The sequence below is a fragment of the Anolis sagrei genome, chromosome 5, assembly GCF_037176765.1.
Source record: "Anolis sagrei isolate rAnoSag1 chromosome 5, rAnoSag1.mat, whole genome shotgun sequence".
NCBI classification, from domain to species: Eukaryota; Metazoa; Chordata; class Lepidosauria; order Squamata; family Dactyloidae; genus Anolis; species Anolis sagrei.
The window spans coordinates 196,305,063-196,320,591 of NC_090025.1; the positions used below are offsets into that span (position 1 = coordinate 196,305,063).

At 46.2% G+C, this 15,529-nt stretch overlaps 1 protein-coding gene across 1 annotated transcript in view; it reads right to left on the bottom strand.

The window, feature by feature from the left end:
- Positions 1-15,529, bottom strand: part of KCP (kielin cysteine rich BMP regulator) — a 141,640-nt gene that overhangs the window by 42,502 nt on the left and 83,609 nt on the right. Inside the window, exons 30-34 of the mRNA XM_067469392.1 lie at positions 13,621-13,703; positions 10,186-10,359; positions 7,184-7,363; positions 2,857-3,127; positions 1,069-1,154 (exon numbers count right to left, since the gene is read on the bottom strand). Of these exons, the coding sequence (XP_067325493.1) occupies positions 1,069-1,154; positions 2,857-3,127; positions 7,184-7,363; positions 10,186-10,359; positions 13,621-13,703 (794 nt within the window). The remainder of the gene's footprint in view (positions 1-1,068; positions 1,155-2,856; positions 3,128-7,183; positions 7,364-10,185; positions 10,360-13,620; positions 13,704-15,529) is intronic.

Below are 15,529 nucleotides of genomic sequence, written 5' to 3' on the forward strand. Positions count from 1 at the left end.
CTATCCATCCATCTATCCATCCATCTATCCATCCATCTATCCATCCATCTATCCATCCATCCATCCATCCATCCATCCATCCATCCATCCATCCATCCATCCATCCATCTATCCATCCATCCATCCATCTATCCATCCATCTATCCATCCATCTATCCATCCATCTATCCATCCATCTATCCATCCATCTATCCATCCATCTATCCATCCATCTATCCATCCATCTATCCATCCATCTATCCATCCATCCATCCATCCATCCATCCATCCATCCATCCATCTATCCATCCATCTATCCATCCATCTATCCATCCATCTATCCATCCATCTATCCATCCATCTATCCATCCATCCATCCATCCATCCATCCATCCATCCATCCATCCATCCATCCATCCACCCACTCCTGTTTCTCTCTCTCAACCAATCTTTCTTGGGTTTCCAGAAAATGGCACAAGTGGGAAGCCAGACAAGATGCCCTCCAAGTCTCCATACATGGTCTACCCACCCATTGAGCAATTTGGGTCTTCATCAAGAGGGCATGGAATAATATAATACATAATAATATAATAATTGAGCCACTTATCTCATCCTCCCCCTTTTTTCTCCATCTTTCTCTCCCTTCACCCATTCATATCTACTCTATCCTATTCACCCATTTACACATAAACAATTTCTCAAGTTGCTCCTCACATGAAAAAATAAACAAAACCATAAACAGGTGCATGTGTAAATATGCACCTTGGGTTGGAGGACCTAGCATACTGGGGGGCTAGGTCCTCCAGCCCAAATCTACGTCATGCTCCTGCTGGAAATTTGCTACTGAGTTGCATTGGAGAACCTAGAAATACTAGAGGTGCTCTTTTCTAGGTTCATCAGTCTGATTCCATGTTTACTGCAAATGGTTCATTTCTGTATCTATAGGGTTTGCTGTTACCTGCAGCTTCGAGTTCCCATGGTGACCCATTGGGGGAGAGAGTTGCACCAATATTCTTTGCAAATAGTCCACTGGTTCTAGTTGGAAAGGCAATGAGTGCAAGGGAACAAAATGGGATTTGGGTGTCTTACCGTACAGGAGCACCTCTGGCAAGGGTCCAAGGAGGAGATCCACTGCTTGCCTTCTCCATACTCCCGACCAGCGTGCTGGCAAATGGCTGCCAAGGGGACAATGGGATAGAGAGACAGGTCTCAGGGTCTTTTTCCCAACCAGAGACAGTTCTCCGAACCCTCTGGTGGAAGGTTCCCCACTTGGATCCCACCCAGCTTCCCATAAAGTCTAAAGTATCACGGGTTCAGGTTATTTGAAGGACTACATCCTCCCAATGTTGACTCATCGAATCTTAAGAGCTGGAAGAGATCCCACCCTGCCATCAAGTCCAACCCCATTCTAGACACAATCCATGATCTCCTTTCAGATACTTCAACATGGCCCTCATGTCCCCTTCTCTTGGTCTTCTCAAACTAAACATCTCTAGCTTCCTAAGATGCTCTGCAGAGGGATTCATGGCTTCCAGATCTTTGACCATATTAGGTCTGGACACCTTCTATCTTGCCCATCTCCTACTTGAATTGTTTTGCCCAGAAATAGACACAGGGGTGTTATTCCAAGGGACAAAGGCAGAAGAGAGTGGCACTAGGACTTCCCTCCCTATAGACACTATAGTCCTATTGATGCTGCCGAGAATCGCTTTGGCTTTTTTAGCTGCCGCATCACACTGTTGGCTCATGTTCAGCTTCTGATCTACTAAGATCCCTAGATCCCTTTCTCATTGAGTAATTCCAAGCCAGGACCCACCCATCCTGCATCTATACATTTCATTTCTTTCTGAGTAAATATACTGCTGTACATTTCTCCCAGAGGAAGTTCATTTTATTGTCGAAGGCTTTCATGGCCGGAATCACTGGGTTGTAGGTTGTAGGTTTTTGTAGGTTTTTTCGGGCTATATGGCCATGTTCTATAGGCAGGGCCGTAGCCAGAAAAAAATTTCGGGAGGGGTTGAAATTTTCACAGGGGGGGGGTGGGTTTGAAATTTTCACGGGGGGGGGGGGGGTTTGTTGAAATTTTTGTGGGGGGGGGTTGAAATTTTCGCGGGTTTTTTTTTGAAATTTTCATGGGGGGTTGACATTTTCGCGGGGGGGGGGGTGTTGACATTTTTGTGGGGGGGTTTGAAATTTTTGCAGGGGGGTTGAAATTTTTGCGGGGGGGGGGGTTTAAACCTGCCTCCTAGCTCACGCTGAAGCAAAGAATACAGCAGGGGGCAGAGCAGCCTTCAGTAGCCTGCAGCTCCGCCCCTGTCAACCACCTCCACCAAGTCTGGCCTCCTTAATGAGAGCATTCAACACACACACACACAACTTGGTTGCTTCACTACATTGGCTATTGCTGCAAGTAATGACTGTGTGAATAAATTGTCAATATTTGCTTGAGATAGTGCTTGCAGTTCTGGAGGGACTCTTAATTTTTTGTATCTCATAGACTTAGCATGGGGATTTGGTTAACCAGTTAAAATTCATGAGTAAACCAGGTTTTTAAAAAAATCTGAAACATTTGGGGGGGGGGGGTTGAACCCCTAACCCCCCCCCCTCACTACAGACCTGTCTGGACCAGAACTAACAAAATGAACTTCTGGGTTGTTGTAGGTTTTTTCGGGCTATATGGCCATGTTCTATGGGCATCTTCTCCTGACGTTTCGCCTGCATCTATGGCAAGCATCCTCAGAGGTATGATGCACTACCTCCAGGCTCAACATCCCCATCTCCTTAAGCTGCTCCTCAGAGGGATCCATAGTTTCCAGACCTTGGACCACTTTAGCCTCCCTTCCAACATTGGGTTTGCAATCCCAGTGGGCTTCTTACCTGGGCACCGGGGGCAGCACTGGCCAGGTTCGTGCCTGGGATTGGCACACGACACCTGGGGACACAGCACTGGGGCACAGAGCACATTGCCGCGGAGGCAGCTGCAGCGCTTGCAGGGGTCGGACGGTGGGGTGAAGGTCTGCCCGTTGGTATAGCTGTGGTCCTTATAGAGGCAGCCATCGCAAGACGGGCAGCAGGAGGGTGCCTTTGGGGCCTCAGGATGAGTGCACTTTTGGGGGCAAGGCTTGGGCTGGCAGGTCACCACTTCAGCCTAGAGAGACAGAAATGAAAAGGAGAGGGTGTTTCTAAACTGTGGAATGAATGCAGTTTGACCCCATTTTAACAGTTGTGAATCCATGCTATGGGGTCCTGGGAGTTGTAGACTGTTTCACTCCAGGCCAGGAAGCCCTCTGACTTTAAACACCACACAGCTGAGTAAAATGCAAGCAGTTTATTGAAGATAATTAAAAGCAGTAGCAGTAAAAAGCAATCCACAAAAATAGGTAAATTCAATTAGGTAGGAAAGAAAGATAAGAACAACAAATCCAGGAAATAGTCCGTCAGAGTTCATGACAACAAATACTGGAACTTCCAAGGTAAAACCCCAAAACTTGAGCATGAAACAAACAAGGCATTTCAACATGGAAATAACAAGTCACTTGATACAAGAATCTATCCAAGCCAAGGCTTCCAGGGCACTGAGACAACATCTTGACTCAGTTCCAACATTGCTTCATCTGACTACAGATTCTGTACTTGGATTTTTATCCCTTAATCTACTCTATATCCCAAGCGGCCAGGAATGGATTTCTTTTCAGCCTTGAATCTGCTATCAGTCTCTCCTGCAATCTGGCAGAGCGCCTGAGAGCCTGGCTTGTTTTTCTTTGCTGAGTGAAAGCATTTCTCCTATCTACCGGCTCATTAATTTCTGAGGTGCCGAGCCTTTCTCAGGCTCAGAACCTTGGGAATTCTCTGGTAGCAATTCAGGCCCAGGGAACAGACCATCATCCCCAAACCCATCAGGAACATTCACATCAGAAAAGTCACTTTGAACAGGGATCTCATTGTCATTCTCTGCATCTAGAGCAACGTCCTCATTCGACACATGAACCTCATTGTCACTCCCAACATCCAGAGTACTCTGATCATTAGACACCATCGCAGGCTGAACTCTAACACAGTTCCCACGATTCCACAGCACTGAGTCATGGCAGTGAAAGTGGGGTCAAACGGCATTCATTCCACTGTGTAGACTCACCCTGACACCAAAAATTAACTATATCATTGCCCCAGAGGACTTAGGGATGCATAAAGAGAATACTTCTTTGAGCAAAGTGAGACTCTGGAGAAGATTTCTTCATGCAAAATGAGACTTTGTTGGACAGTGACCACAGAGTTCGTTAGATAGAAATTTATTTATTTATTTACTGTATTTGTATACCGCCTTTCTCAGCCAATTGGCGACTCAAGGCGGTTTCCAACAAATCAGTATACATATAAAATAATAGATAAAAAACATTAAACAGTATAAGACATCACAAAAGCAATAAAAGCAACATCATCAGCGTCTCATTGTTCTCAAGCATTGTCCAATTCCATTGTCAGGTCATTCGATTTCCTATTTCAGCTACTCTGTAATTGTAAACGCTTGCTCGAATAGCCACGTTTTAACTTGCCTCTGAAACGTCAAAAGGAAGGGAGCAGATCTGATCTCCCTAGGAAGGGCATTCCATAGCAGAGGGGCCACCACTGAGAAGGCCCTGTCTCTCATCCCCGCCAAACGTGCTGGTAAAGAAGGCGGGACCAAGAGCAGAGCCTCCCCAGATGATCTTAAAGTCCTCAGTGGTTCGTAAGGGGAGATACGTTCGGACAGGTAAGTTGGGCCAGAACCGTTTAGGGCTTTATAGGCCAAAGCCAGCCTTTTGAATTGGGCCCGGTAGCAAACTGGTAGCCAGTGGAGCTGGCGCAACAAGGGGGTTGGATGCTCCCTGAGCGCCGCTCCTGTTAACAACCTGGCTGCTGTTCATTGGACTAGTTGAAGCTTTCGGACTGTCTTCAAAGGCAACCCCACGTAGAGATCGTTGTAGTAGTCCAGTGTTTCTCAACCTGGGGGTCGGGACCCCTGGGGGAGTCGCGAGGGGGTGTCAGAGGGGTCACCAAAGACCATCAGAAAACACAGTATATTATGTTGGTCATGGGGGTTCTGTGTAGGAAGTTTGGCCGAATTGTATCATTGGTGGGCTTCAGAATGCTCTTTGATTGCAGGTGAACTATAAATTCCAGCAACTCCTACATGTCAAGGTCTATTTTCCCCAAACTCCGCCAGTGTTCTCATTTGGATAATATAATATTTGTGCCAAGTTTGGTACAGATACATCATTGTTTGAGTTCACAGTGCTCTCTGGATGTAGGTGAACTACAGCTTCCAAACTCAAGGTCAATGCCCACCAAACCCTTCTAGTATTTTCTGTTGGTCATGAGAGTTATGTGTGCCAAGTCTGGTTCAATTGTATCATTGGTGGAGTTCAGAGTGCTCTTTTAATTTAAATGAGCCATAAATCCCAGCAACTACAATTCCCAAATGACAAAATCAATCCCAACCCCACCAGTATTAAAATTTGGGTGTATTGGATATTTGTGCCAAATTTGGTCCAGTGAATGAAAATACATCCTACCTATCAGATATTTACATTATGATTCACAACTTCAGCAAAAGTACAGTTATGAAGTCCCAACAAAAATAATATTGTGGTTGGGGGGTCACGACAACATGAGGAACTGCATTAAGGGGGTCGCAGCATTAGGAACATTGAGAACCACTGCAGTAGTCTATACGGGATGTAACTAGAGCGTGGACTACCATGGCCAAGTCAGACTTCCCAAGGTACGGGTGCTGCTGGTGCACATGTTTTAACTGTGCAAATGCTCCCCTGGTCACCGCCGAGACCTGAGGTTCCAGGCTCAGCGATGAGCGATGCTCCCGCATTGAGCCTATGTGTAAAATACAGTTCTGATGGACATGTGGTAACACAGCTGTGGATTAAGAAGGTAATGATGAAATACCTAAGGAGCAGGCAGAAATGGATGAGTCGTGGTTATGTGAGATTCATGACAAGGGGTTGCATCATTCATATTTTGATGACAAGCCAGCACTTCCTGGTGACAAGACAGGAAGTGCTCAGTCTCTGTCTTGCCTGTGTCTGTGAGTATATCTTTGTATCTGCTAATCATTTGTTAGTACAAGTCTGACTGTGAATCAGTGGATCCTGATCTGTGTACAGATGTAAATAACACTATGTGTCAAGATTAAAGCTCCCTGATATTTTGGATGAAAACTGAATCCATTAGTTTCATAAATAGTTTAATTATCTGAGCAAAACTGCTAGTTACTGTGAAGGGACTCTGCTATGGGTTGTTGTAGGATTTTCAGGCTGTACAGCCGTGTCCTAGAAGCATTTTCTCCTGACATTTTACCTGCATCTATGGCAGGCATCCTTAGAGGTCTGTTGGAAACTGGGAAAATTGGGTTTTATATATCTGTGGAATGTTCTGGGTGGTAGAAAGAACTCTTGTCTGTTGGAGGGAAGAGTGAATGTTTCAACTGGCCACCTTGATTAGCATCTGATGGCCTGACAGTTTTTAGGTGCGACTTGTTACTGCCTGAAGGAATCCTTTGCTGAGAGGTGATTAGCTGTCCTTGATTGTTTCTTCTCTGGAGTTCCCCTGTTTCCAACAGCCCTCACAAAGAAAGAACTCTTATCTGTTGGAGCTAGGTGTGAATATTTCAATTGGCCACCTTGATTGGCATATGATGGCCTGACAGTTTTTAGGTGTGGCTTGTTACTGGCTGGGGGAATCCTTTGCTGAGAGGTGATTAGCTGTCCCTGATTGTTTCTTTTCTGGTGTTTCCCCCTGTTTGAGTGTTATTCTTTACTTGCTGTGCTATGTTTTAGTTTGCCTCTGCGGCATTTATTTGTCCAATGCGCAGTTGTTTCAGGGAGGGCGTGATTGGAAAACTATTAAGCCATGACAGAGTTGCCCTGGAGAACGTAGAAAACACTTCTCATTTGCCTCAGTGCAGAGTGAGACTCTGACAGAAGATGACCATAGAATCACCCTGGAGGAGCTAAAGATTCCAAGAGGCCAACATTTCAAGAGCACATTCAGAGTATGAATGGTTAAAACTGAGCATCAACGTTAACTGGTAAGTCATGCATTGTGCCCAGTGCCTGGTAGCCACACTGGCTATAGCCCAGGAGGTACAGCCTCTATCAGCATGCCAAGGGTGACTTCTGTATCCTGCCCCGAGATGCCAGTCTCTACTCACCTGGCAGGTACAGGTGAGGCAGGCCTCCTCCGGCGAAACGAAGGTCTCTCCGCTCTTGTAGAGCTTCCCATGGTAGCGACAGGCACCTGTGCATTTTGGGCAGCATTGCCCTGGCAGAGTGATTGGGTTCTGACAGGATACCGGTGGGCATGGAGCAGGAACACAGGTCACGGTGCCACCCTGCAGGGAGAAGGGCATCTGCACTGTCAAACACATGCTGTTTGCCACCACTGGAACTCCTGTGGCTCAGTAGTATGAAACCCTGGCTAGTAGGCTGTTAGGAATTGTGGGAGTTGAAGATCAAAACACCTGGAGTTTGTCCATGCCTGCTTTATATCACTTCTCCTCAATGTGATCAATGGATTGAATGAATTGTATGTTTGGGGCCTGGCTGGAACCTATAAAGGTCTAGCAAGACTGAAGATACAATCCTATAATTGAAACTTGGAAAACTGTATTATGGAGAACAAAGGAAGAGAAGAATTTGATTAATTTAGCATGAAAAGTGCTAAGAGAAAAGTGCTGTACTGCTGAGAAGTGACCCGAGAACTCTGGTCACACCAAACAACATGTTTACATAGTCAAAGACAATGTATAATATCCCAAAGGACGACCACCTCACCCGCGTCATGGGAAACCTGCTACAAAACAGGAGCTTTTTTGTTGAGTTCCAGGGCCAGAGAAGCAGATGGCGGAAACAGAAGAACGGCCTGCCTCAGGGGAGCGTGCTTGCTCCATCCATGTTCAACATCTACACAAATGACCAGCCACTGCCAGAAGGGACAGAGAGTTTCATCTATGCTGATGATCGTGCCATCACCACTCACGCAGGGAGCTTTGAGATGGTTGAACAGAAGCTCTCCGAAGCTCTAGGTGCTCTTACTGCCTATTACAGGGAAAACCAGCTGATCCCCAACCCATCTAAAACACAGACATGTGCTTTCCACCTTAAGAACAGACAAGCATCCCAAGCTCTGAAGATGACCTGGGAAGTTATCCCACTGGAGCATTGCAGCACACCCAAATACCTGGGAGTCACTCTGGACCGTGCTCTTACCTACAAGAAGCAGTGCCTGAACATCAAGCAAAAAGTGGGTGCTAGAAACAATATCATACGAAAGCTGACTGGCACAACCTGGGGATCACAACCAGACACAGTGAAGATATCTGCCCTTGCGCTATGCTACTCTGCTACTGGGTATGCATGCCCAGTGTGGAACACATCTCACTATGCTAAAACAGTGGATGTGGCTCTTAATGAGACATGCCGCATTATCATGGGGTGTCTGCGCCCTACACCACTGGAGAAATTACACTGCTTAGCTGGTATTGCATCACCTGACATCTGCCGGGAAGTAGCAGCCAATAGTGAAAGGACCAAGGCAGAGATATCTCCAGCTCATCCCCTGTTTGGATATCAGCCAGCACGTCAACGACTTAAATCAAGAAATAGTTTTCTAAGATCTACAGAGACACTCGCTGGAACACCCCAGCAAGCGAGAGTCCAAAAGTGGCAGGCTCAAACCCAGAACTTCAACCAATGGCTGATACCAAATGAGAGACTCTCCCCTGGGCACACAGAAGACGGGGCGACTTGGAAGGCGCTGAACAGACTGCGCTCTGGCACCACGAGATGCAGAGCCAACCTCAAGAAATGGTTGGTTAAGGAGACCCTCTTCCTTTTCGATTGTGTGCCAGATCTGGGAAGAATGTAGCATTTGTCCACCCAACTCTCTTCTCTGTTCTCCAGCAGGAAGCCTGAATGAAGAAGGTTGGTGAGTATGGATGGGTGAATGTATGTGAGTGAATGCTGAGTATATGTGACATTCCCCCTTTGTCTGTGTAACCAATATAGCTATTATGAAACCCAGTCTATGTGTCTACTCATTTCTCTGAAAGGGTCTGATGTACTCTATCCCACTGAAAACAGATTAAAAAACAATGTATTGTCGAAGGCTTTCATGGCTAGAATCACTAGGTTCTTGTGGGTTTTTTCGGGCTATAGGGCCATGTTCTAGAGGCATTCTCTCCTGACGTTTCGCCTGCATCTATGGCAAGCATCCTCAGAGGTAGTGAGGTCTGTTGGAACTAGGAAAAAAGGGGTTTATATATCTGTGGAATGGCTGGGGTGGGGCAAAGAGCTCTTCTCTGCTGGAGCTAGGTGTGAATGTTTCAACTGACCACCTTCATTAGCATTTGAAGGCCTGGCTGAGCCTGGGAAAATGTTTTGTTGAGAGGTGTTAAGATGTGCCTGGTTGTTTCCTCTCTGCTGTTTTGCTGTTGTAATTTTAGAGTTTTTTAATACTGGTAGCCAGATTTTGTTCATTTTCATGGTCTCTTCCTTTCTGTTGACATTGTCCACATGCTTGTGGATTTCAATGGCTTCTCTGTGTAGTCTGACATGGTGGTTGTGAGAGTGGTCCAGCATTTCTGTGTTCTCAAATAATAATATGCTGTGTCCAGGCTGGTTCATCAGGTGCTCTGCTATGGCTGACTTCTCTGGCTGAAGTAGTCTGCAGTGCCTTTCATGTTCCTTGATTCGAATCAAGGAACATGACACTAATCAAGGAACATGAAAGGCACTGCAGACTACTTCAACCAGAGAAGTGGACAAAATCTGGCTACCAGTATTAAAAAACTCTAAAATTACTACAGCAAAACAGCAGAGAGGAAACAACCAGGCACATCTTAACACCTCTCAACAAAAGGTTTTCCCAGGCTCAGCCAGGCCTTCAAATGCTAATGAAGGTGGTCAGTTGAAACATTCACACCTAGCTTCAGCAGAGAAGAGCTCTTTGCCCCACCCCAGCCATTCCACAGATATATAAACCCATTGTCCTACTTCCAACAGACCTCACTACTTCTGAGGATGCTTGCCATAGATGCAGGCGAAACGTCAGGAGAAATGCCTCTAGAACATGGCCCTATAGCCCGAAAAAACCCACAAGAATCTAGATTAAAGAACATTTTTAAGGTTCAAAAAGTATTCACGACATGCGTACCGAACACTTGCACTGGCCGCAGGGGTCCCGGGGGTCCGGAAAGAGCTCACCGTTGTCACAATCTCTCCCATGGAAGCTGCAGGCGTCACAGGTGGGGCATCCACAGGGGTCTTTCGAAGGGTGAGGGCAGAGAGGTGTTGGGCAAAGACGGGGGGCACAGGAGACCTCTCCTCTCTGATGAGCAAAATGACAAAGAACCCCATGAAAGACAGAATAAAAGGAAGTTTGTGGAGGGCTTTGGGGGGGGGGGGGTCACACACTTTCAGCCTCACCCAGTGGGTCTCAGATTCACCCCAGAAGTATCCCAGAGGAACATGGAGACGTCATAAACATGATATGTGGGTTTAATGAGATCACAGGAAACGTGTATGGTTGAGGTCAATATAGCCTAAAGATGCTGTCCTAAGAATTAAGGCCTGGAAAACTACAAAAGGAGATGAACTGCTGAACTATAATTAAAAGTTGTTGATGAGAACTGCTGACATGACCAGAGACAAATGATTAACCCTGTGGTGGAAAACAACATGTTTACATTACCAGGGACAACAACTCTTTTAAGTTAAGGAAGTCAACACAGTAGCTTCTTACGTTAAGAAGGAAGACCAACATTAGTTAAAGAAGTCTAATTGAGAGGAGATATGTGTCCAGAGGAGGGCAACTAAAATGATCAAAGGTCTGGAGAACAAGCCCTATGAGGAGCGGCTTAAGGAGCTGGGCATGTTTAGCCTGAAGAAGAGGAGATATGATAGCCATGAATAAATATGTGAGAGGAAGCCACAGGGAGGAGGAGGGAGCAAGCTTGTTTTCCGCTTCCCTGGAGACTAGGACGCAATGGAAGAATGGCTTCAAGCTACAAGAGAGGAGATTCCATCTGAACATGAGGAAGAACTTCCTGACTGTGAGAGAAAGCTGTTCAGCAGTGGTACTCTCTGCCCCCGAGTGTGGTGGAGGCCCCTTCTTTGGAAGCTTTTAAACAGAGGTTGGATGGCCATCTGTCAGGGGTGATTTGAATGCAATATTCCTGCTTCTTGGCAGAATGGGGTTGGACTGGATGGCCCAGGAGGTCTCTTCCAACTCTTTGATTCTATGATTCTATTATTCTATTCTAAGTCAAACAACACTCCTTAAGAAGGAAAACCAATTATCAGGAAGAAAAACAATCATCTGTCCAGAAGATGGAACCAGCATGTTTTAGTTGCCTGTCATTCATTTACAACTTTCAGAACAACACCAGCAAGAAATACTGCTATATAAGAGACACTTTACTATTCCAAAATTGTGACAGACTGGAGGAGTCTGGTCCACCTGCTATGTTCTCCAAGGGATGGAGGAAGATGGTGTATTCACAGAATGGCAGATTTGATGGGAATGCCATCTGGCCCATGTCTCGTTTCCAGGAGAAGGAAGAAGACATGGCAATTGTACGTATGATGAGGAGTGAATGTTTATATGTGTTTGAATGCTGAAGTAAAATGTAATCCGCCTGTTTGTGTAAAGAATGAATGTTTGAATGCATGTAAAGGAGCAGAAGAAACAGGCCTGAAGAAAAACCAACATGGAGTTCTCGCAAGGCATGATATAGGATGGCCTTGGCAGTCGAAGCGAGGAGGCAGTAAGGCATAGCTGAACAACAATGGACAATAAGGCGTGTGTCCAAGCATGTAAGGAGTGTGCAGGTGTATCCCATAAGTCATGAGGCATGGAATGCAAATATACTGAACTTTGGAAAAGAATAAGGACTTGAAAGGAACAGAACAATCTGATTATTAAAAAGAAGAAAAATTGATTTTTGTCTATAAATGCAGGGGACATCAAGATGCACGCTTCCTGATCCACGGCAACGGGAACGTCCACACCTTCTCAGATGAAAGCTGATCATCTTCGTCTGGAGAGGGCCTGTGTGTGTGAGTATGTGTGAATGTGTGTGTGCACAAGAGCTCTCCCTTGATGTGATCGGGTGCTAGACGAGTGCCTGGCCGCTGTGTCTATCTGGATGAGGACGAACAAGCTGAAGATCAATCCCGACAAGACAGAGGTCCTCCTGGTCGATCGCAAACCAGACCGGGGTATAGGGTGGCTACCTGTGTTGGATGGGGATACACTCCCCCTGAAGCCACAGGTCCGCAGTTTGGGAGTCCTCCTGGAATCATCGCTCACGCTTGAGGCTCAGGCATCGGTGGTGGCCGGGAGGGCTTTTGCACAACTGAGACTTGTGCGCCAGCTGCGCCCGTACTTCGCGAAGGCCGATCTGGCCGGGGTGGTCCATGCCTTAGTCACCTCTAGACTGGATTACTGCAATGCGCTCTACGTGGGGCTGCCCTTGAAAACGGCTCGGAAATTCCAACTGGTCCAACGGGTAGCAGCCAGGATGTTAACGGGGGCCCCTTACAGAGAGAGATCAACCCTCCTGTTTAAGGAACTCCACTGGCTGCCGTTCATTTTCCGAGCCCAATTTAAGGTGCAGGTGCTTACCTACAAAGCCCTGAATGGTTTGGGACCACCCTACCTGCGAGACCGCATCACAGTCTACGAACCCACACGTTCACTCCGGTCATCAGGAGAGGCCCTGCTCGTGATCCCGCCCGCCTCGCAGGCGCGTTTGGTGGGGACGCGGGACAGGGCCTTCTCTGTGGTGGCCCCCCGCCTCTGGAATGCCCTCCTGAAAGATCTTAGACAGGCCCCTACTTTGGCGGTGTTCAGAAAGAACCTGAAAACCTGGCTGTTCCAACGTGCCTTCTCAGATTAGGAACCCCACTATCAAGCCCAGAAGCACTTTAGCAGAGTCAAGATCACCCTCAACGCACACTGCACTTATATATTTTTTAATCCCATATCCCTCCAACACTTTCAGCACTTTTAATCCTGTACCCTACTACGGCCGGCTCAGTTTTTAATAATGTTCTGTTGTATTGTTACCGCTATTGTTTTTCTGCTTCAACTGTTTTATTTGCTATGTATTGTATTGTTGTATTGTGTTGTTGTATTGTGTTGGGCTCCGGCCTGTTGTAAGCCGCATCGAATCCTTTTGGAGATGCTAGCGGGGTACAAATAAAGTTATAATAACAATAATAATAATAATATAATTCTGATATGATTCTGTAATGATTGTATTTCAATAAATGTCACATGAATAGTGTCAAAACCAAATTTGGTCTCTAAAGTGTCTCATTGGTCTAAACTGCCTTACTATTCCTTGAACACTCTGCACAAAAGAACAGGAACCTCTTTGGGTTCATAACATTTGTGTACTCAATGCTATAGAGTCTGAGTGTCTACCTTCTTTCTCTGTAAAATGCCTAATACACTGTCTCATCGTGAACAGAATAAAAGAACATTTTAATGCATTTTAAAGTTTGAAAATTATATATGACAGAAGAGGAAAATATCCTTGCTCCCTCCCCCCCCCCCCTCCAATATCCTGCACTAGGAGCTCACCAGGCAACGGCAATCCTCGCAGGGTTTGCTGGGGGAAGCAAAGGTCTCTCCGTCTCCATATTTGTTCCCCTGGAAACTGCACCCTGGGAAAAAAGGTAAACAGTACTGTCAGAAATGAAGAAAAATGGCTAGCCTTTGGCTGGTTAGGGTTAATGGGAAAGGCATGCAAACCTTTCCCAACCTTGGTCCCAGATGGTATCAAAACACAAGCTGCCATGTCACAACACAGAATCCAATGCTGTCAAGAGCAACCTGAGAAACTGCAAGTCGCTTCTGGTGTGAGAGAATTGGCCGTCTGCAAGGACATTGCCCAGGGGATGCCCGGATGAATTGATGTATTTATCATCCTTGTGGAAGGCTTCTCTCATGTCCCCGCATGAGGAGCTGGAGCTGATAGAGGGAGCTCATCTGCCTCTCCCCGGATTCGAACCTGCAACCTGTCGATCTTCAGTCCTGCCGGCACAGGGGTTTAACCCACTGTGCCACCGGGGGCTCCAGTGTTGTACTGAAGGGACACTAGAGTGAAAAATTACCAGTTAAGGCAAAATGGAACTAAGGCTAAGGCACCAGAGAAGATAACAGAGAGTTGGAGAGAGAAAGAGAGGGGGAGCTGGATATCTACCAGCCGAAATAAAGTTCAGGCAAAGTCTTGCATGCACTGGGGAGCAGAAGGGGTGGTGAACCAAAAGGAGGAGAGTTCAAGCCCAGGGAAAAGATCAACCTAACAACTTGCAGGTGAAAGGAGAAAATTTTATTATTATTTATTCATTTACTTTGCTTATATACCGCAATTCTCAGCCCAAGGGCGACTCAATATGCAAGATACTCCACTTTGGCAGGAAAAACAAAATGCAAAGATATAGAATGGGGTGTGCCTGGATTGAGAGCAGTACATGTGAAAAAGATCTTGGAGTACTCGTGGACAACAAGTTAAACATGAGCCAACAATGTGATGTGGTGGCAAAAAAAGCCAATGGGATGTTGGCCTGCATCAATAGGAGCATAGTGTCTAGATCTAGGGAAGTCATGCTACTCCTCTATTCCGCTTTGGTTAGACCACATCTGGAATATTGTGTCCAATTCTGGGCACCACAATTCAAGAGAGATATTGACAAGCTGGAATGTGTCCAGAGGAGGACGACTAAAATGATCAAGGGTCTGGAGAACAAGCCCTATGAGGAGCGGCTTAAGGAGCTGGGCATGTTTAGCCTGAAGAAGAGAAGGATGAGAGGGGATATGATAGCCATGTATAAATATGTGAGAGGAAGCCACAGGGAGGAGGAGGGAGCAAGCTTGTTTTCTGCTTCCTTGGAGACTAGGATGCAAAGGAACAATGGCTTCAAACTACAAGAGAGGAGATTCCATCTGAACAAGAGGAAGAACTTCCTGACCGTGAGAGCCGTTCAGAAGTGGAACTCTCTGCCCCGGAGGGAGTGTGGTGGAGGCTCCTTCTTTGGAAGCTTTTAAGCAGAGGCTGGATGGCCATCTGTCAGGGGTGATTTGAATGCAATATTCCTGCTACTTGGCAGAAGGGGGTTGGACTGGATGGCCCATGAGGTCTCTTCCAACTCTTTAATTCTATGATTCTAACTGCTGGGGCAATACTGATAAGAGAAATGCCAAAGGAAGAGAAAAGATGAGGCAAAATTTAGAGAATAATGTTTAAAATTTGGTCTATAAAACTAAGCTGCTCTGAGTTGTGTGAGTGGCACTTCACACCCAGCAAGGTGACTTGCTCAATTAAACTTGTTACAATGATCTCCTGCCTTCAGCATTTGATTGAATAAAAACAAACTCTGAAGGTTTTTGGGCTAATTAGTAAGAGGGAACAGCAACAAGCCCCAACAGTACCTGCCCTTAAACCAGTGCCTGTCACCAGTAATGGACTGGATGAGGGCAAATGAATTGA